This window comes from Hipposideros armiger, unplaced genomic scaffold (assembly GCF_001890085.2).
Source record: "Hipposideros armiger isolate ML-2016 unplaced genomic scaffold, ASM189008v1 scaffold_40, whole genome shotgun sequence".
NCBI classification, from domain to species: domain Eukaryota; kingdom Metazoa; phylum Chordata; class Mammalia; order Chiroptera; family Hipposideridae; genus Hipposideros; species Hipposideros armiger.
In genome coordinates, this window is record NW_017731390.1 from 3,351,655 (window position 1) to 3,373,532 (window position 21,878).

The 21,878-nt window shown below is 36.4% G+C and overlaps 1 protein-coding gene across 2 annotated transcripts in view; it reads right to left on the minus strand.

Annotated features, from left to right (window-relative positions):
* Window positions 1–3,381: 3,381 nt before the first annotated feature.
* Window positions 3,382–21,878, minus strand: part of NPEPPS (aminopeptidase puromycin sensitive) — a 92,702-nt gene continuing 74,205 nt past the window's right edge. The window contains exons 14-24 of one of the 2 annotated variants that reach the window (XM_019638816.1): window positions 20,333–20,396; window positions 18,057–18,196; window positions 16,088–16,222; window positions 14,595–14,814; window positions 12,357–12,499; window positions 11,853–11,909; window positions 8,463–8,570; window positions 7,694–7,849; window positions 7,370–7,417; window positions 6,330–6,392; window positions 3,717–4,945 (exon numbers count right to left, since the gene is read on the minus strand). In XM_019638816.1, the coding sequence (XP_019494361.1) occupies window positions 4,793–4,945; window positions 6,330–6,392; window positions 7,370–7,417; window positions 7,694–7,849; window positions 8,463–8,570; window positions 11,853–11,909; window positions 12,357–12,499; window positions 14,595–14,814; window positions 16,088–16,222; window positions 18,057–18,196; window positions 20,333–20,396 (1,287 nt within the window). In that variant the 3' untranslated portion in view covers window positions 3,717–4,792. Of the gene's footprint in view, window positions 4,946–6,329; window positions 6,393–7,369; window positions 7,418–7,693; window positions 7,850–8,462; window positions 8,571–11,852; window positions 11,910–12,356; window positions 12,500–14,594; window positions 14,815–16,087; window positions 16,223–18,056; window positions 18,197–20,332; window positions 20,397–21,878 lie in introns of both variants that reach the window. The other variant, XM_019638817.1, reaches the window with a different exon arrangement.

Here is a 21,878-nt window from a genome sequence, read left to right on the forward strand (position 1 = left end):
ACAGCCTGTTTTTGTTACTAGAAATAACTGAATGCAGAGGGTATAAAAACGTAACTGGAAGAATATGCCCCAAACTTACCTGTTAACTGTAATTATCTTAGGGAGGTGGATTTATAAGCAGGAATAGTCATTGTCTATGTTTTTGTTTTCCTTCAAAATTTGGAAAATGAATGTATATTATATTTGTGAACAGAAATAAAATTGAAAGTGGATTGGGGTTAGTGATACAATGTTCTTAGATGAATTGCAAATTGTTACAATGAGGTTGGTAAAGAAAACATGATGTAATACTGTAATAATTTCCTACTATATACAAAAAAATACACTTGCATATACTAGGTGGTCCAAGAGAACTTTCTTCCGTGATGGATATGATCTGTTATCTGTGCTGCCCAATACAGTCGCCACCAGCCATAGATGGCTACTGAGCACTTGAAATGGGGCTAGTGAACTGAGAAACTTAATTTTTATTTAATTTAAAAAGCTGCACATGGCTATTATAGAATATATACATACTGTATTTGGACACACAGGTCTAAAACCTTCCATTTGCTGGGAATAAGAAAAAAGAGTGTCAGCAAGGGCAGGGAGAGACCAGATTTTGAAGCCAAGGGATTTCTGCAAGCCACGTAACTCTTGTGTTGTCTTTCCAGTAGAAAGTTTTAAGAATGAAGTGAGAGGAAGCACTCCTTTACACGTGAAGAGGCGATGGCATTAACTTAATCTTACAACACCCCTTTACAATTTCCTGACTTTCAAGTGCTCTACTGATAGAAGAGGGAACTGACGTATTAGAAAAGCAACAATCTCAAGCATCCTCATTCATTTAAAATATTTTAAATGTTTTGTACTTCTTATAAACCATTTCTCTCCATCTCCCCTCCATTATCTTGTATTCTACGTTCTTGTCTGGAGACTTCTCCCATCAAACCACCAGCCATTCAATATACTGTTTTCTTCTGCTCCCTTAAATTCTTTAGTAGAAGTCTAACAAGCATTGAGAATATCCATAAGATTAAATTATATAATACAAGGTAGATTGATAATCAGTCCCCTAATAAATTAAAGTGGATTGAAATTGCAGTGGATTATACCTGCACAATTTGTCAAATGGATGAAAAAGGATAAGGGGGTTGTGGAATTGGGGGTGAAGGTAGATGTCTCAAGAGGACCATACTGGTATGGTCAGTTAAACCATAGCAAGATTTAATTATTTTTTTCTTCCCAGTTGTCATCTTAATCAGTGTATAGCATGTCTGCTGTCAGCTGCTGGCAAGTTTTCCCGAGAAAGCACAGATTATGATAGTAAGCTATGTTCCTTCTCTGCTGCTAATTCCATCCCAATGTTGAAACCAGAAGTTCAATAGTGAAAGCTACAGCTGCCAGATACCAGCAATAGAATCACAGGAGCAAGCATAGGTCTTTAAATGGCAGTAACAACCCAATCAACTTGCCTTTCTCTGACACTGCCATCTATCACGTTTGCCATCAAACCTACTGGTAGAACAACCAACTCTCTGATTTGGTTTCCCAGGGAAAACATTTCTTTGGCCCAGTGTTTATTAACAGCATCAGATTCTCCTGTCTCTTACTCTTGATTTCGAAACCAAACACCTTGACCACTTTGCATACACCAGGGTTGGTACAAGAAGGCATGGCCCATCTTGGGTGGGTATTTTGCATTGTTACAAAAGATGGTCTTATAAAAACCCAACTCTGAGATCCTAAAACTAGTATCTAAGTAAGAGGAGATTCAATTCTCATCATGTAAGTTGTTATTCAGTCAAAAATGATGCTGTCTGTAAGTATAAATTCAGCACTTTATTACTAAAAGCTTTTTGTTTGTTTTCTGACTTGCTGAGAAAAAAAAAAATCACTAACCCTATAGATGTGGTTCCAAGTCTTTCTGATAAAATTCTAGGATCTGTTTGGTCCCAGAACTCCTCATACCCTCAAATTGCGTACTACAGAGAAATACATCCTTTACAAGTAATTTCAAGGGGTTCCTTGCTCCCTGAAACCCACCCTTAGAAATTTCAAGTTGAGAATTCATCCATCACTGCCCACTGTTCCCAAAAGGGTTTACTGCTCCCCACTAATAAAAAATAATATAAAATTCTCTGTAGGAAGTATCAACACATTTCATTTTTCTTCCCAACCTTCTGATATTCACTACAAACTTAAGACCAAGAAATATTAGGGAAAAGGAAAATCATTAAATATCTTTAAAGCCATTGCCTGGGTCCAGTCTGATTGTATGATCTTCTAATTGTGGAAACATGACAATTACCTGGAAGAACACAGGTTTCGGAGATTGTCACGCTCAGGTTAACCACTGGTTCTGAATGTCAATTTGTAGTATTACTGCTTTACCTAATTTTCCTGAGCCTGGTTTCTCATCTATAAAATGAGTATGTTACCTATGATAGGGAGCTATGGAAGACAATAAATTAAAAACATCCGATACAAAGAAAAACCTAGATTAAGATCTTTAAAGATCAGGATTATGGTGCTCAAATCAGTCAAGATATTAGTAGAAAACAGAGAACACACTCAAACTGGATAGCTTGAGGAAGGTTTAATAAAGGGAATATTTACAAAGACATGGGCAGAGTTCAGGGAAGCCAGCAAGGAATGATGGAGTAATCCAGAGCGAGTAAAGGTGTCATCCTCTCTATCCTTAGATTTGAAGAGGCAAAGAGAAGGAACCAGAAGCCAGGAGAAATCCCTTGACCATCTTTTTCTTTTGCCTTTTGATCTTCGGAGGGTGTTACTAATTGGATCAACACAACCTGAAGTGAGAGGGCAAAGGAGCCGATTAATTTCGCCACGTGGGTCAGCACCTCCTGGGGCACAGGACAGGACGGAGTGGTTATGAAGGGAAAATGGAAGCTATTCCTCTCCCCCAACACAATTCAAACTACTAAACTGTTATACACAAAACTTGCATGTATGCTGAAACAAAAATAATTTCTTCCCAGAGTTTCTGATTGTAAATTTCTGTGAGCTCTTTCATTGAAGCAGAATTCTTGGTCTTTTTGTGGCCCTGCTTTTTGCTGGTGCCTTTAGCACATGCCTAGACATCCAGCCTACAGGACAGCCCTGAGCACTGCACCTGTACAAGGAAGCCTCAATGAATGGGAATTGTTCTCAACTCCTGAATGCTGACTCTAAGGAGCACTAAGAGATTTTTTGAGAATCCAGGCTAATTTAGAAGGCATCTTAGGATTTTTTTGTTTGGGTACTATTCATTAGGAATTCAGGAACGGGATTTCCTTAGGCTCAAAAAACCGTATGTTAGTAAAATTTCTTATAATCCTACTGAATGATAGGAGACTTTTTAGTTTCTTATCAAAGAGATAAAAGAAATCAGGACATAGATTTCACATTGACATTTTTATTAACGCCAACTGTTTTTTAATTATTATTTTTTAAAACAATAGCACAAAAATGTTTCAAGGAAGCAGTCTCACAATCTGATGACCTTCTGAAATACAATTAAGCCACACCAAATATGAATTCCTGTTAATAACACAAAAAAATATTTTTAAAAGAAAAATAAAAGGAAAAGGAAAAAGAAAGAAAAGAGAAACCGTAGGGACAGAGAAAGGAATGCGAGTTAGAGTTAAAACTCACTGGATTGGATATTTAAGAATCAAAATAGTTCCACTGTTGATCCCAAGAGTGGCACACCACAAGGTTATTATCCTCGTTGCTTTTTTTTTTTTTTTTTAACCAGTTACCACTAATATTTAGGCTCTGCGGCGTTTAGCACTGACTTCTAACATGTCCAAAACGAACCAGAAGCCAGTGTTGAAACTGTCATAAAGAGGTTCGATAGTTAGCCTATCAGACAACTAAGGCCATTTTCAGCAGAATAACGCCTTTAGAAAGGCCCGGCTGAAAACCTTTTCATTTCTATTGTCTCACCTATATGCGTTTCAGGGTTCGTAAAAGTCATCTTAAAAAAGAAAGAAAAAAATAATGTATATCAGTTTCTCTTATTTAATGTGGCTACAAAAGATGTTTCCTTATTATTTCTTTATCTCTAAGAAGGACACCGGGGGTGGGTGCTGGGGGTGGAACTAAGGGGAGGAAAAAACCCAGACCAGGATAGGTTGTTTTTTTTTAAACTTTTTTTTTTTTTGGCCAAGGGGTCACACAGAAGGGAAGGCAAGGAGGGAAACTACAATCCTTGTTTCAGATTGAGTTATGCAGGAAAATATGTCTTCCTAATCAGTCCCCATGCCAAAAAAAAAAATCCAAAAAAAAAAAAACCCCACTTGGAATTATGCACAGACTCTGACTATGTTATACCAGCTATCAGCCTTTCATGTTTAACCATTCCCAGCAATGGACACTACCCTTGGCTTGTAGGCTGCTTGCAGAACCCACTTTCACAAAAATCCTCTTCACCCAGAAGCCTCTAGTTTCCTTTTGGTAGGTTATAAAAACAGAACATCTGTCATTAACAGGAGAGTGTTAAATACTTTTAACCACTGACAAGGCTTCAGGAAGTTTCACAGTTTCGTTATGCTCTATTTTATTACTATCATATTTACAATTTTATTTTTTATTTTTATTTTTTATTTTTTGCTGAATTGCTGATTTTCCTTTTTCAATAGAATTTAATTCTGGAGTGTGAGCAGGAACCAGTTAACTACATTCATTGTCCAACCCCCACTGGTTTGAAAGAAGACTCCAAATTCTTGGCATATGAATCAGCTGTTCGGTCGCTCCACCTTATCCCCGCAGCCAAGCAGCAGAACCGCAGTGGCGGCATGCTCAGGGTTCATGCTGTGGGTGGTGAGGCCTTTCGCTGAAGGAGGTACTGCTGGATGCTCTCAGCATCTCGCTTTAGCCAAGCAGCATTCAGCAGGATATTTTCACAGCACTGCTGGATGGTCCGCTCAGCTGAAGGAGCTGGGTGACTCTCGAAGAAAGCCTGGTATAAAACAACCCAGAATGTAAGCTCATTACTAGCAGTAGTAAGAAGTTAGTAGCACAGGCCATAAAAAACACCCACTGGTCTGTAAAGGATTCATAAGCTTCATGCATTAAAATTTACTACTGCCACTCCCAGGCTAAAAGAAAACAGGCAGCTCCTTGGGCCTGCTAACAGAAATTCTCCCCCAAGTATTACATGCATAAAACCTAATCAAAAGTTAATAGTAAAGAGAAAGAACCTACAGCCTTTCTTTTGGACTCATTGTCATTAACTCATAGTTAATCTAGGCTTTGGAGTCAGGCTTGAGACTCGAATCTAGGCTGGGTCATATACTAGCTTGTGACTGAGTAAATTAAGTGCTCTAAGTCTGTTTTCCTGTCTATAATATTTACTCCAGAAGATTAAAGAGACAAGCCATATAAACAGTCAGCATTATACTTAGCACAGAGTACTTAAGGACTCAACATGTTTTGGTTGCTTCAACTAAAGATTAATTTTTAAGGGATGATAAAACCAAGAAGCTTAAATTGCTGCTGTACCGTAATAATTTAACACTTCATTGACTCACGTATTTCATACAATAAAACTATTTATGGTTTGATTATAATTTATGATAATGCCTATTGATTCAAAATTGAATTCGTTTTCTAATTAAGCATACCTGGTTTCACAGAAAACAAAGCAACTCTTAAATACCAACCAGCAAAAAGATGGGGTCTTTCCTTTGAACCAGTAGTCAACAGATGTAAAAGACAGAATAATTAACTCATTAGATTAAGTCTAGCCCAGGGGTCAGCAAACTGAGGCTCGCAAGCCACATGCGGCTCTTTGGGTATCTTCTGTCTCAAAAGTTTGCCGACCCCTGGAAGAGCCAACCCTGTCCCTCACAATTTAAAAATTATTTGAGAGTCATAAATATATTTTCACAAATAAGGAAAGTTTAAGTAATATTAAAAATGAAACTATGATAGTTTTATTTTCATTTTCAATTTTACTTCAGAGCCACATGTACATACCCAAAGAGCCGCATGTGGCTCGCGAGCTGCAGTTTGCCAACCCCTGGTCTAGACCTTTTAGGAATCAATAACCTTATTTACATAGATGACAATGGCTCCTGCTCCAAGACTCCTCACCAAGGTTGGATTTTTAGGGCTTGAGTAAGGTACAAACTTCCTCTCCTTCCATCTCAACAAACAGTACCACTATTTAGATACGAAAAACTTGAGAGTTTATCATTGACTCTTCCTTCTCCCCCGCCCCCACATGTTCATAACACAGAGAAACCACTCAGCAAATATTTGTTGAATTAAAGATTAACAAAATCAAGCCCGTGAATATCTTTCACTACTCCATCTCCTCCAAGCTACTATATCCTTCTTACTTGGAGGCTTCTCAACATCTCTTCCCCATTCCATTTCAATCTATTCTCCGTACTGCAGCCAGGCTGAAATTTTGATAATACAAATTAGATCAAGTCATTCCTTTGTTTATAAGCCATCCAAAGGCTTTCCATTCTTAGGAAAATTTCAATATAGTCTACAAGGCCCTCTGCAGTCTAGCCAGCTTTAGCTTGGCCACTGCCTTCCCCTCCAAACCCATTATATGTATTTTCCCCTTCCGAGTACTTATTACCTTTATAAAATTGTTTACACAATATACAATGTAAACTAAATGACTGCAGAGATCAAGTCTTTCATTGTTTTCTCAAGATCTGAAATCTTAAAATCTTATTCCTAACAACTGCTCATAGAGTAAATCAACATTACAGCTCTCAGAACCAACGAATTCATACCTGATAACCCCCTTGCCTTCAGGAGGTGAAAGTGAAAGTGATACTTTAAAAATACTTCACAATTAAATGCAATGGAAAATTTAAAGTGAAGACTTTCCTAATCAGTGTAGACTTGTCCCCCAAATGCTGAACTTGACCACTAAACTGATTATTAACTTTTTAAGGGCTAAGAATAGAGTTTCTACATTACCATCTTGTCTCACTGTGCACACAACAGACCTATGAAGGTTATTAGACAGGAAAAAAGAACTAACATCAAGGACCTACTCCGCTCCAGTCCACTATGTTACTTAGTCTAAATAACAATCTTATCACCCCATTTTACAGATGAGGAGACAGGCTCATAGGGGTTAAAAAACTTGTTTGAAGTCTAACAGCTAACAGAGGGTGGGGCACAGCTTTACACCCAGGTCAGCTGATTCCAAGTTCCACATTCTTTCAACCATATTTCAACACTCTCAAAGATAATTCCAACTCTAAATTCTTCAGGCATTAAAGATACACCCTAAGCTGTCTTTCTCCAAGCAAACACTAGAGACACTAAAGTACATTATAGCAACACTCTATTATAGTTTGGTTAGTGTGTGTTTTTGCTTACTAGATTAAAAAGTAAAAAGGACTTTCCTTACCTTAACCTCTCCAGCCATTTTATCAACTGCAAATCCCTCAACTGATAGCTGAAAAAACAATGGTTTAAATAGTAAGTGCAACTAACAGAGGCTAAGAACAATCTTCAATTCACCCTAAAAACAAATCATTCTATTTGTTCCCAACTTCAGTTTATTCTAGAGGGCGCAGGATGGGTGACAAAGACGCCCTTTAACAAAGCGAGTAACTGTTTAAGGAAACTTTTAAAGAGCAAAGACGATCAAGTACGGGTCTAGTAAAATCATGGATATCTCTCATTAATATCCATGATAAGCAAGCTATTCAAAATAAAAATCTTCACATACCTTTATTAGTCTGGATATTAAGAATCCTCCCTGGTATCGATTGTAAAGTTCTTCCCAGTTGTCCTTTATAAACTTCCAAGCAGCCTTCCTTCCATGCTTGCTGCCTCCAGCCACTCCGCCAATTACTGATACAGTGTCCTGCGGACGTACCTCTTCCTAAAAATAGAAAGAGAACTAAAAGTCTACTGTATACAAAACATCTTCCGGTGCCAGAAAGGGCAAATGTTGTTGAGGTACCCAAGTTATCGCATTAAAGGTACTCATTGTTTTAGGAATAAAGAAGCTTCCAGAAAAGAGGAGGATGTTTAACCTAAGATCAGCCAAACTGAGAATGAGGCACTGTGACAGGCACAAACAAGCTGCTGTGCGAATACTTGCTGGGGCTCCTATAGGGTCAAGAGTGGAAGAGACAGAAAGTAGGCACAGGGATAAGTCGGCTTTCTAATTTATCTCCTTCCCTAACTACGGGGGTGCCAAAAAATGTATACACATGATTTGTATTCATCTTTTGTTACCAGTATATATTGAGTATTACAATTTTAATACAGTTTTTTCCTTTCTTAAAATGTATACCTTTTTTTTTGGTCACCCTCTGTATTTTTATTCTCACCACTAGAGGGAGATAGAGGTCAGAAACAAGCTCATTCCAGCTTTCCTAGCCTAAAGAGGAAGCTTCCTTCCTCTAGGATCAAGAGGATACTGAATCAGACATTTGCCATAGATCAGTGGGTAACAATTCCCTCTAAGAGCAGTTTTCACTGAAACTTACTGAAAGTGCAAATGTGAGGACTTTTTGAATCAATTCAGGCGAAAGAGTAGCCCCAAGGACTCTTTCAATTCGGTTTTTCTCTTCCTGCATATCTGCTTGTTTGTGAAGCTATAGTGAAAAAATAAAGATAGAGATAATTAAGTCTTCCCCGGAAGTTATGCATATGCTTATATAACCTTCCCCCCCAATAAGGTGAAAGTTTGTTCTATATTCTCATTGGCTAAGATTGCAGACTGTGACAGTAACAAAACAGAATACTTCTTCAAGAATGTTCGGGCACTAAATTTCTCCTATGCCATTTAAGTAAGTTACTAAATGTAAGTGCTCACTTTATGAATGGTTTGTTGTGGGGAGCAGGCTATGAGCTGACAGGGTCCTCACAGCCTGTGGAACGTTCCACCCCCACTGATCCAAGAAGGTAAAAGAATAGTTGAAGCTGCAGGAGCTTCTGCAAAGTGCATAACAAAATGTAACCTGCTTGCGCACTTTGAGAAGTGCATAACAGGATGTAACTTACTATGTCTAACCCGATAAACAGACCCCCTGCAGCTCCTTGCTACTATATAAACTTTCTGCAAAAAATAAACGTGACCACTGCTCCGCCATCAGCGGTCAGTGGACCTCCCAATCCCAGCTTTTGTTTCTGTGTCTTTCTTTTCTAATCTCCCACCCAGTCCACTCCGGTAGCTTCGGTTGACAAGCAGGTCTCGTCAGTTTGTCATCAGTTCTGAGCAGTTTGAGATCTAAGGGGTAAACCTGTCATGCCCAAATTCTTTACATCATTGATGTCTGACTAATGTTCTACATTACATAAACAAACTAATTTTTACTAATACCACTGAAGGTCATTAATTTATAATAGTGAAAAATATATAAGAAGTTGCATTATTGAAAGTAACATTTTAAGAACGTTTGGTGACATAAACATGCTCTTGATTAAGTGAAAGAAGTAGAGACAAAGCAAAATTGTTCTAAATTTTTAAAAATTTAATATGGAGGAAAAAAATCTGAAAATACATCAAGATGTTAATATTAATAATGGTCTCTGATCAGTAGGATTATGCATCAGTACATTTTTAAACTGCAAAAAGCAGCACATGCTAAATGCAGAATATTAGGAAAATAGAGGTGCATAAAGAAAAAAATTAATTATTACTATATATACATTACCAAATCAAGAATAAATCATACTATATGTGCTTTTAAAATTATACGTAAGTTTCATTTTCTTCTTTATATTTTTCTAGTCTCTAAATCTTCTATAAGTGGATATACAAAATCTTTTTTCATAATCAGAAAGATAATATTATATATTTTTAAAAATTAGAACTACAAATGTATGAGATACCTCTCCAAGACAACTTCATTTATAGACTCTATTGACCTTCCCCCCCCCCCCCCCCCGATTTAACACTGCTCCCAGTTTCCTATTCCTTTCCTTTGGACTCTTTTGAGTAGCAGTGTGGTAAAATCCAGAGGAAGTCAGGGGAACTGGGTTCTAGTCCCAGTTTTGCCTCTAACTAGCTGTGTGATCTTGACTAAGTCCTTAACCTCTCTGGATCTCAGTTTCCCTATCTGTAAAATGAGCGAGGTGAACAGATGATTTCTAAGGTCCTTTTCACCTTGATTTCTCAAGATCTGAACTCTAGCTTTCAGGAAGCATTTTTTTTTCCCAAGGAGAACCTGTTACACCAGTCCACTAGATGGCACCATGACACCCTATTTCAAATATACTTTAAAGTTATATATTTTTATCCTGCCTCATTATTCCTAAATTACCAACAGAAAACAATCCTTCTCATCTCTCATCAATTGATTTTTAGAAGAACTCTGATTCTGTCTTCATAAGAGCTCTTTCCATAGTAAAGCTGAATTATTGTGAGCTCCCTTGTGTTAAACAGATACAAACTCTTATTAAATATACAGTACATACTAGTATAAATTCTTAAAAGTATGCCATGACATGAAAATGTCAAGACATCTGTCATGATATTTTCAGAACCTCTATTTTGTCCCATGTCCCTTTATGGAACAGACAAAACCCACAAAATATCTCATTTCACATGCAAAGAAATACATGATTTATAGTGCACAGGTTCACAGAATATTAAGAATGAGAAGGAACCTTATGTCATTTAGTTGAAATGTAAACCCTAAGTATAATTTTACATTATTAGAAAGAAAATACCTTAATTACCCTTGTACAAGATAAAGTTAAAGGAGTACATTTTGAGATGTAGTTTCTTAAACAAATCGAGTTTATATTTTTCAGAAGTCTTTTTTTTTTTAAGATTTTTTAATTGGGGAATTGGGGAAGGGGAACAGCCAAGTTGCTGTCCTTCAATCTTAGTTGTGGAGGGCGCAGCTAGCTCAGCTCCAAGTCCAGTCGCCATCCTGCCACCAGTTGGCAGCTCAGTGGGAGCTCAGCTAGGGCAGCTCGCGCTCTTAACCAACTGAGCCACTCGGCCGGCCCTCAGAACATTCTAATCATTTAACTAGGATTTATTTAAAACTAAAATACTAGAAATTAGATTTGCATTTCTGATCCATTTGGGATCAGAAAGTATTCTTAATAGATTATAGGTGGAAGTAATATTCCATCCCTATCCTGTTCATCCCCCTATGTGTGGATCTTTCAGTGAATGGGCTTTTTATAGGTCTGATAGATGATTTGAGTATTTAGGCACATTTTGCACATTTTATATGATGGTAATAAGTAGACCCAGCTCCCTCCACTGCTAAATGCAACCAATATAGTCAAGTTATCTCTTAGCCTGATAAATGCATGGACTGGAGACAGCACTTGTTCCGCAGTATCAGGACTTTCAAACAGATCACTGCCATTATAAGGATATGGAAAGTTTTGCCTATATTTTTTCTAAGCCAGGATTTAATTATATGCCAACTACCCTGGGAAAACTACAAAGGTTATGCAGTCAGGTGAATTAATTTCCTGTCCATTCATAAGAGGCACTGGCATAGCTCAAACCCTTGAGACACCTGATCATCTATCTCTTTTCTAAGCACAGAAACAAACCTTTTGTTTAAAATGGGCAGAACCCCAAGTAAGTTTACATCGAAGGTAAAAATTTTAAGAACTTGAGTTGTTAATCAAAATGAACACTTCAGTGTTCATTCAGATTTAAGATGCATAAACTTGTGAGTAAAAAAAGAAGTGAAAAAATTAGATGACTTTTTACATTGTATTGATGATATACATGAACAGACATTATATATTTCTCCCATAATATCTTAATAATTGATGTCTCAATATGCATATCTGCATATATTTCTTTTCCTAGGACTTTTTTTCACCACTGAAAGCTCACACTATCTGTGTCAATCCAAGTTCAAAACCAGAAAATGGGAGCCCTTTCCAAATTTACTTACCTTTAGCATAATGTCTAAGGTAGTGCCATCACCATGCTTCAAAACAGTCAGATAGACCTACAAGAGAATATAGCAACAAAAAAAGAGGGCATCTGATTAAATGTATCTTGTTCCAAATATTCTTCTAATGCTAAGACAGAAAGCAAGTAAAAAAATTTGTAAATAGCCACATGTGGATGATACATAGAATTTGTGGCAAGGAGCTAAGAGCCCATATGAACAACCAGAAAGGTGGATGGCACGTATTAAGTAACAGCAGCGCACACCAGCTTTCTCAGGGGAATGTGCACTGATAATCACCAGTCAGCACCATGGGATAGGCTGAGAAACTTTAAACAAATGAGAAGCCGGCTACAAACCACCTAAATGGCATATATTAAAATAGGGTCAGATATGATTTGTGGGTCAGTACTTAGGTCATTTTGATTACTGTTAAATACATTCCACACTACACAGAACGATGATGTCATCTAGAAATCAAGGTAATTCATTATGAGAACCTACAGGACTCCTCAGATCAGCAGAGAGAATCTGTTTCCCTTCCACATGGTCCTTAAACCGACGCCGGGCTTCTTCTAACGTTGCCTTATGTCCTGCTTTTCCTAGTTTGCCAAGAACCAAGCCCCTCAGGAGTGCATCTAGATGACCTGATTGAGAACAGAGACACAGAACTATTTAAAAAGCCTATTTTTACACATATGCCACCTGGATAGCATGTGTTATACCATGTCTACAATCTAGAACAAAAAGAATCAATTACCTTAGTACTTGAGAGAACATTTGATTTAAATATATCAAATCATAAGAGTGAAATGAAGTGCTAACCAGACTAGAAAAGCAAATAAATGTGCTAATTTTGTCTATACTCACAAATCCCAACTGTCTGAATTTACTAAATGGTTACTCCATCTACGTAGTTATACTGTTAAGGATTATGTATGAAAAGAACAGGCTTAGATCATGCAATTTTAATTCATGATTCAGAGAAAGGCCACATGCAGAACTAATATGCTGTGCATAAGAAATTGAAGTCTTAGATTTTTAAAATGAAAATCTGATGGATCTATTACTCCAAATATATGCAAATGGTTATTAATAAGCACATAAAAAGATGTTCATCATCATTGATCATTAGGGAAAGGCAATTCAAAACCACAATGAGGTACATCACGCCCACTAGGAGGGCTAGAACAAAAAAGATAGACAATAACAAGTGTTGACAAGGACTTGGAAAAATAAGAACCCTCATACATTGCTGGTGGGAATGTAAAATGGTGCAGCTACTTTGAAAAACAGTCTGGCAACTCTTCAAAAGGTTAAACATAGAGTTACCATATGACCCAGCAATTCCACTCTTAGATATACACCCAAGAGAAATGAAAGCATATGTCCACACAAAAACTTGTATACAAATGTTCATAGCAGCACTGAGAGGTCAAAAAGTGGAAATAATCCAATCATCCATCAACTGATGAACAAGCAAAATGTACTGTATATCCATACAGTAGAATATTATTTGGCTATAAAAAGAAGTACTGATACATGATGAAGCATGGACGAACCTTGAAAACATGCTAAGTGAAAGGAACAAGACACAAAATGCCATATAGGGCATGATTCCATTTATATGCAATGTCCAGAATAGGCAAATCCATGAAACAGAAAGCATATTAGTGGTTGCCGAAGACTAGAGTTGCCAGGGAATGGGGAGTGACTGCCAATGGGTATGGAGTTTCTTTTGAGGGTAAAGAAATTGTTCTGTAATTAGATGGTGGTGATAGTTGTGCAACCTTGTGAACATAATAAAAAAAGACTGAATTGTATACTTTAAAGGCTGCATTTTATGGTATATTAAAAAAATTATCTCAAAAAAAAAAAAAATTAACACACACAAATCTGATTGCAATTGTACAGTGGCCAAATAAGTTGTGGAATAGTCACACAATGAAATACTACTCAGCAATAAAAGTGAACGAACAAACTGGATGTATCTCAAGAATATCATACTGAAAAAAATCTGACAAAAGCCAGATATAAGAACTGGGGGGAAAAAATACACACACACACACACACACACACACACACACACACACACAGATAGATAATAGATAGATAGATTCCATTTACATAAAGTTCTAGAAGAGACAATATTAATCTAGGGTAAAAGAAGTCAGAATAGTGTTTGCCTCCCAGAACAAGACTGGTCAGAAGGAAACACCACCTTTACTTATTAGCAGATGGTAGAAAGTAATTGTATTTAAACTCCTGAAGTCGCCATTCTCAACATTCTCTCACAGAGGAAAGAACACATGTCGAAGGTCAAATAACTTCCTTAATTCAGAAAACTGGCCTCTGTGTCTCTTAGCACCTTTATAAGTTGTACATAAGGTACTTGGTAATTATGGTAATAATAAATAAAATAATCCAAAATTCTCTGTAGCTTTTCTTGACTATAAATGGGCCTTTGGAACTCATAAAAGACTTTTAATTTCTACCATTTGCTTTGTGCACAAACCATATTTAGCAATGAATACACATAACCATCAGTGTTTTTAAGCTGGTTACCCATGTAACTTCACCAATAGGCTTAAAAGTCCTAAGGTAAGTCTTCATTTCTGACTAGCTGAATACATAGCAACATCCAGAAGATACCAAGATGATGCTACTGACATTGTTAACCACAGATGAATGACAAACGGCCAATTTCTGATCAATTTTCTCCCCATTCAGTACATCCATTACCTTCTCCAGGCTTGGGGTCCCAGCCCAGTCTCTCCCCTATAGGTGAAAAGACATCTTTCACAAACTCCTGGATTTCCTCATAGAAGTCTGTGTGGGACAAGAGAGTTGAGAGAATCCCCAGGTTACAGCTCAGGTCGCTCCATACAGTATAATTGGGCTCATTCACAAAAGCCTCCATGACTTTTAGAACCTCTACAGTGCTAATGATTCCAGCTCGAGCCTGGGATAGGAAAAAACATAAATTAACCTAGTCTTCAAACAAAAACAAAACAAAAAACACAAGCATGAATTTCTGGCATTATCTACTGCTAGTTAGTCATCTCTTTGCCTTTTTAAAGGAAATGAGACTATGTAAACTTAGACACTATATTTTATAGAATAAAAATCCTATCATGACAACACTCCTTACTTATGTTTTTGCTATTTATAAAAGAGCCACTTAAAAAATATGCTAAAATTCCACCAATTTGGGAAAAAAAAATAAAGAAAAAAATCAGTTAATTTTCTATTTATATTCAGTTTCAGGGGCCTTGGCTTTGTTTTTCTTTTCAAAATTTTCATACTTTCAGAAAAGCTGCAAAAATAGTTAGGGCTTTGGTTTTCGACAGAGGCTCTTTCAAAATTGGACCTGCAAACTGTGTCAACTTTAGCCTGTCCTTTACTCATTTCTAAAAGAACGCATACTGGAAGGCACTACAAACTCAGAGTCCTTTCAGAATTAGCTAAGAGAGCTAGGAAAAAGAACTTCTGTTACAGCAGCCAACTGCACAAACACACCACTCTCCTGGGACAGGTCTCTCTCAGCAATGAGATCAGCAGATGTGAGGTTTTGTGCATCAATGCTAATCTGTGTTTATACAAAGGAGGAATCCAAAACCAGTTACTGCAGAGGGGAGGGAAAACTTCAAGTCCAATTTAAAGGAACACTAGGAGGAATCTGACAATTTTATCACACTCAAGGACATCTAGAAATTATCTAACCTATGTTGGAGTATTAATTGCTGCTTTAAACCTTTTTTTGGAACAAAGCCAAATATAAATATAATTCTAAAGCTAATGGGCTATTATAATTGAGTAGTAATGGAATGTTTAAAAATTCTAGACTTTCCCAGCAAAGTACAACCACTATTTTAGAAAAATATAAGTCACTCTGAATCAATTAAGTATTAAAAAAACCCCACATTAGTAGGGAAATTTCTTCAAGGCTCATATCTTTTTCTATTGAAAAGAATTTTTGCCTTACAAAGGATAGTTTAAGTACACTTGTAAAAAGCTGGCTTAGGAGTAGTGAAATGGGATTTGTTTCTGGTAAATCATATAGGTTCAATCTTGTCATGTTTATTAATAATTAGTCATTTGCTCTAATCCCAAAGGCATTCAACCTTCAGGAAGAACTGTATTCTTCTAATTATGTTTCAGTTAGATAAGATACTCCAGGAAGAGCAAAATCCTTTAATCAACAAAATCCATCATATTACTTTAGAGAGGCTCACCAAGGAGAAGAGGTCATTCTGTAATCCAAGTCGATCCACAGGGGGCAGAGAAAGGTCACGAATGCCTGGTAATAAACTTTCCAGCATGGCGGAGCTGTACTGGGTCCGATAAAACCCAACTGTTCCTAGGTTTAACTGAAAAGATATCCAATAGGTATTTTTAAACAGTTGCATTTATTTTTTAAGTCAAGTTTTTGTAGGTGTGAAAGGAGTTCTGATTTTAGTATATCTGGATGAAAAACAACAAAGATCATATATGCCAACAGACAGGGATTAAAATGAAACAACACATAAAGATATCAGAAGTCAGTTGTCAGAGCAAATACAGAGGCAAAAGAAAACAGAAATTTGGTGGGGACCAAAGTGAGTGAGACAATAGGAAGAACATGGCAGAGAGGGAAGAAATAATGTAGATAAGTTTCTATTTCTAATCTCAGTGGACAGTTTTAGGTACAGAAAACATTCACTATATAGAAAAACATTTGGACAGGGGAATCTCTGGGGAAGATTAAGCCTTTACAAACATTGATCTATTGAGCCCAGAGCCTCAAGAGAATAACGTCTGTCAGGTCCTAAATTTTAAGAATTACATGGACTTAAAAAAAAGTTCAGGGCTGGCCGAGCAGCGCGTTGGTTAAGAGCTGGCTTGGGACGCCAGAGGGCCCTGGTAGGATCACACATATGAGGGCCAGTGACACTGCCCTCTACAGCTAAGATGCTGAACAACAGCTCAACCTGGAGCTGGGCTGCTGTGGGTTGCCATGGGCTACCATGTGTAGCCAGCAGCCAGTGTGAGTGGCCCTCAAGCCGCCATGAGTGGCCGTCCAGAAGACAGCAACTGATATGCCTCGCCTAGGAAGAGCGCAATGATGGTGCCAACTTGGGCCAGTGAAGCAACGTCCTCCACAACTAGACTGAAGAACAAAAGGACAACAACGTGTCTGTTCCCCTTCCCCCAATTCCTCAGCGCTGTACCCATCCCCCAACTCCCCAATAAAAATCTTTAAAAAAAAATTTTTTTGGGGATAATATTTACATACAAAATATTTTAATGGTAAAACAATAGTCTAAGATATAAATATTTTACTATTTACATATAAATAGTAAAAAAATCAGCTCACAATTCTAATACAACTATTATTTTATTGATTCCCTTTATCTTTTACTTTGGGAATAACACATTTACTTAATTACAATCATAATGTACATAACTTTTTTCTCACTTATAAAAAAATGTTCATATTGCTATTTAATCTTTCAGATTATAATTTCAAGTGGTAATATAGTATTCCACTGAGTATATTTAGAAAATTAAAACAGAGGGAGAAATGGCTCTTTTCAGAAAGGCACAGAAGTCCAGCCACACAGAAGTCCAGCCAATGTATAATTTCTATTAGGAAGCTATAATTGGGACAAAAGTTTGTAGTAGATACTTTATTATGAAAGTTACAGAGAACAGTGTAATGAAAAACAATATTTACCAACTGTTACTTTTGTAAAATGGTTTTAAAACACCAGGTAAAGGAATTTCACATTTCAGTGACACAAAATGATTATTATATGTCTGATCTCACTTGATTATAGTTGTACACATACGATGACAACACATCATTGAAGTTAACATGTCATTACAATAACAGGACACTTTAAAGTTGCAAGACCACAAATGTTTTGGTTCATGTGACTTTACACAGTCTACTATTTCTTTTTCTCTTTAATCCTATCCCTTTGTATGTGCTTATCTACCACTCGATTACCTGATTGATATAAGGGCAAATACCTAGACAATACTATTTGAAAGCTGGCCTTAAATTTCACACAGGAAAGTTTAGAAATGTTTTTTTCTTTCCAAGTCCTATTCTAAACTGAAGCAGTAGAATTTAGAACCATCCCTAAAGTGCCTAAAGGAAGTGAGAGAAATAAATCAATTTAGGCAAGATAAAAATGGCCATGCCATTTCGGGACTCACCTTTACCCACTGGTCTGGTTTAACGTTTTTCAAAACCACATTCATCTCTGGCTTGTCCATTAAAATTTTCAGTTTGGCATGGTTGGGATCTTCACTAGTAGAGATTGTGATAGGAACCATCCACTGGGGACAATCTTCTCCTTAAGCAAGAGAGGAACAAGTAGAAAACTTTAAAAATAATTTCTCACTGGAAAACATAGAAGGTAAGGTGGAGAGAGAGGACTGGTATCCTATGCACTGGCTTGAGTCTAACTGTTAAGCCAATAGCTCATTTTTAATGGTACATGAACTCTTTCAGGTAACCTGAATAATATTAGTCAAAAGGAAGAGATAAGTTATTAACAAAATCACAAGTCTAAAAAAAGAGAACAGTTTACTCACTTATAGAATCACAAATACAGTGATTTTAATTCAATTCTTGTTTTCCCTTGACAGAGCAATAGAGACAGCAATGATTTTATTGTTTTAAAAGAAATTTCAAGTAGGTGAAAGCCCTCACATAGCATTTAAAAACAAATCCTAAGGGGCCGGCCGAGTGGCTCAGTTGGTTAAGAGCTCACTCAAGAGTTTGAGCTGTGAGCAACGGCGGTTCGATGCCCAGCCCGAGCTGAGCTCCTGCTGAGCTGCTAAAAGGTGGCAAAATGGCTCAGCTTAAAAAAAAACCAAAAATCAAATCCTAAGGCGTAGCTCTTAACAGGTATATATGCTGCTGCAACACTGAAGGGTTGGTTTTAATGTTTCTGATAGGCAGCATACACCCTGGGAGCTGCAGGGTTCCATCAGTGAGGAGTCGTATCTAAAAACCAAAGCTTTTGTAAGGCAGATACATACACTGTCTTAGGTATCAGAGAGCAAAACTGACTTTTCATTAAGATGCCAAATAAAAGAGAGTCATTGCCTAGTACATTAACGGAACTATTTTAACAAGTTCTATGGCTTTATGCTATCAGGCTAAACTCCAAGTTAAAATTTCCTCCTGACACGGGATATTTCAGCTTTTAATACTGCTTATATTGGTCACAGAGTATTAGAGAAACCTGTAAAACCTATCAGTCCTGTAATTCAGACTGCAGGTATGAGACAGAAAATAGCAATTGTGACACTTAGGGATTTATCTGGATAATAAACCTGTCATCTGACTTGTGAGACATATTTATTAAAAGAGTAATTCTAAATGCTAAGGAAGGCTAAGGGTGGAAGGCTATACCTCTTAACCTTAGTAGAGTGCATCATATTTTGGTGGGGGGAGTATGAAAATCAATCAATTTAATAAGACAAAAATCACCATCATTGATGATTCTGATACACACCTCCTCCCCCTGTTGAGACTTGTCATTTTAAAGGAAATTGAAAAGGTGCAGAAAAATGCTTTTTTTATTTTTCAATTTATATATATATATATATATATATATATATATATAAATAAATTTTTTTTTTTTTTTTTTTTTTTTTTAGCTGAGTCATTGCAGTAAGCAGTTCAGCGGCAGCTCAGTTCGGGCCAGGATTTAAACTGCCAGTTGCTCAGAGCTTGAACTCTTGAGTGAGCTCTTAACCAATTGAGCCACTTGGCGGGCCCTGCTTAATCTATCTTTAATTTCCTGGGTAAGAGAGTCTAATGACATGTAGAAATATTTGAAAAAGCAGTTGAGTGGTAGTTAAGGGTATAAACTCATGGAATCCAACTATTTTGTTTGAAATTCTACTCTTTAACTCATTAGAGAATTAACTCAAGTTGACGTTGGACAATTTAACTAACCTAGCTATGCCTTAGCTCCCTCATTTGTAAAATGGAAATAATATTACCTACTTAATAGGGTTGTGAGAGTATAAAATAAGGGTCAGTTATAGTGCTTAGCACAGTGACTGGTACCTAACACATTTAAATAATTATTGGGCTTTGTTTATTTATTTTATTATGCCCAAGAATTAAAGAAAAAAAAAATTAGTCACCAACACAAATGTGTATCAAACCTTCTTTTAGGGATTAAGGCTAGAAACATCACTTCTTGGGTGTTCCTATCCTTCATTTGTTATAGCCTCCAATAATACATACATGGAATTTCAAAAATTTAAGAATATGACAATACTACAAATATCTCATAAATCTCTTCTTTTTTTGATTTTCTGGACTTTATTTTTATTCTATTACTATTTCCTTGTTTTTATTTAATTCTATTAAAAATATTTAAAAATGAATAATTATTTCCCTAGTTGGAACACTACTGGTGTGGTAGCCAAACTCATTGATCGGTTCCCACTTATAGCCATGTGCTTACCAACATATGGTCCACTGGCACAGAACTTCCTTTGGGACAACTTCAGTAATCTGTCATCTTCTACCTAAAGAAGCAAAACAAAAGCTATAGTAGTATCAATGCTTGTTTTCTTTTTTTGAGGGGGCAAAATTTCTGTGACAAAGTAGAAGGTGAAACCAGTACAACCCAATGTCTCCTGTGTATACAAAATGCTATGGTGATGAAGATACTATACACTGGGAGAAAAGTCACTATTTCTCATTTAGGCCTCAAAATAACAATAGTCTAAATAAAAGACCAGGTTTTGTGTAATGTGGGCCCTCAGAAAAGATGAGAACTTTAAAGGATTAAAGTTTCAAAGGGATACATAACTATATGTAATATCACAGCAAGTTATTTTAATCTTTATAGAGGAAGGTTATGTCTTTTTCACTTCCAAAAAGTGGCAACATTAGATTAGCATGTGGACTCAATATTCAGAATTCAAATTTTTAGAATGATAGATAAACATGAAAGCAGCACACGTCTTGTTTTAAAAGGATGAGCTTTGTAATGAAACACAAAAAAAGTGGGGAAAAAAACTAAAAAGCCAGAAGCTACAAAGGCAAGTACTTATTTTGTAAAATACTCCAACAAAATGCAGTCCTTCATTTTCATTTATCTCCTGTTACTACACCTCAGAACATTTTAAATAACATAAGGTATTACAAATTTAAGATCACCTAAATCAAAATCAAAACTGGGCCAATGACTTTTATGGATAAAATGACTATAAGAGACAGAATTGAAAAACCAAAAAATTTGAGAAAGCAATGGCCACTTTGATGCTATAGAGAAACTACTAATAAATATTACATTGCTGATTTGTTATGTATCACATAGATTTCCTTGAAAAAGCTGAAAGGTGACTTTTACACTGATTCAGAAATAAAACAAAAATATTTAAATTTAGGGACTATAAAGTGAGAAATAGATCACAATCAAGATATTTGGTGTTACAGCACTCTCCTATTTTTAAAAGAATTAAGAGTCACAGATAGGCTTTTTACTGTAACAAAAATGGAGGATGAATTTGCTGTGCTTATAGACAAAAAAACAACAAAACAAAGAAAATAAAACCTTGAAAGTAGTTTGATGGAAAAGTTAACTGAGTTTCAATAATATTGGGAGGAAGTGGAATATTAGTGTCTTCTACTCTAACTTAAAAGTGAGCTCTGTGCTTGAAGAAAAAATTATGGCCTAATAGCTTTTTTGTGTAATCATTACATAGTTTAATAGTTTTGAGGTGCTGATAGTTTTTGGGAGAATGAAATCCCCAGAGGTGAAAGGGACAATCATCTTTGTATGTTATTATCCTTAAAATAGTCAGATAAAATGAAAACTACTTGACAATTTATACAGAGTGTCAATGTAAAGTTTGATCAGACATCTCTTATAACAGCCTAGTCCAAAATGAGGAAAGAGGACTAGAAAGAAACAGAATGGTCACGAACTTACAGATATCCTTTTCCACCAAGTATGACTGATTGCATTCCCCAAATTGCCTTTTTAATTGTTTGTAGTCAAT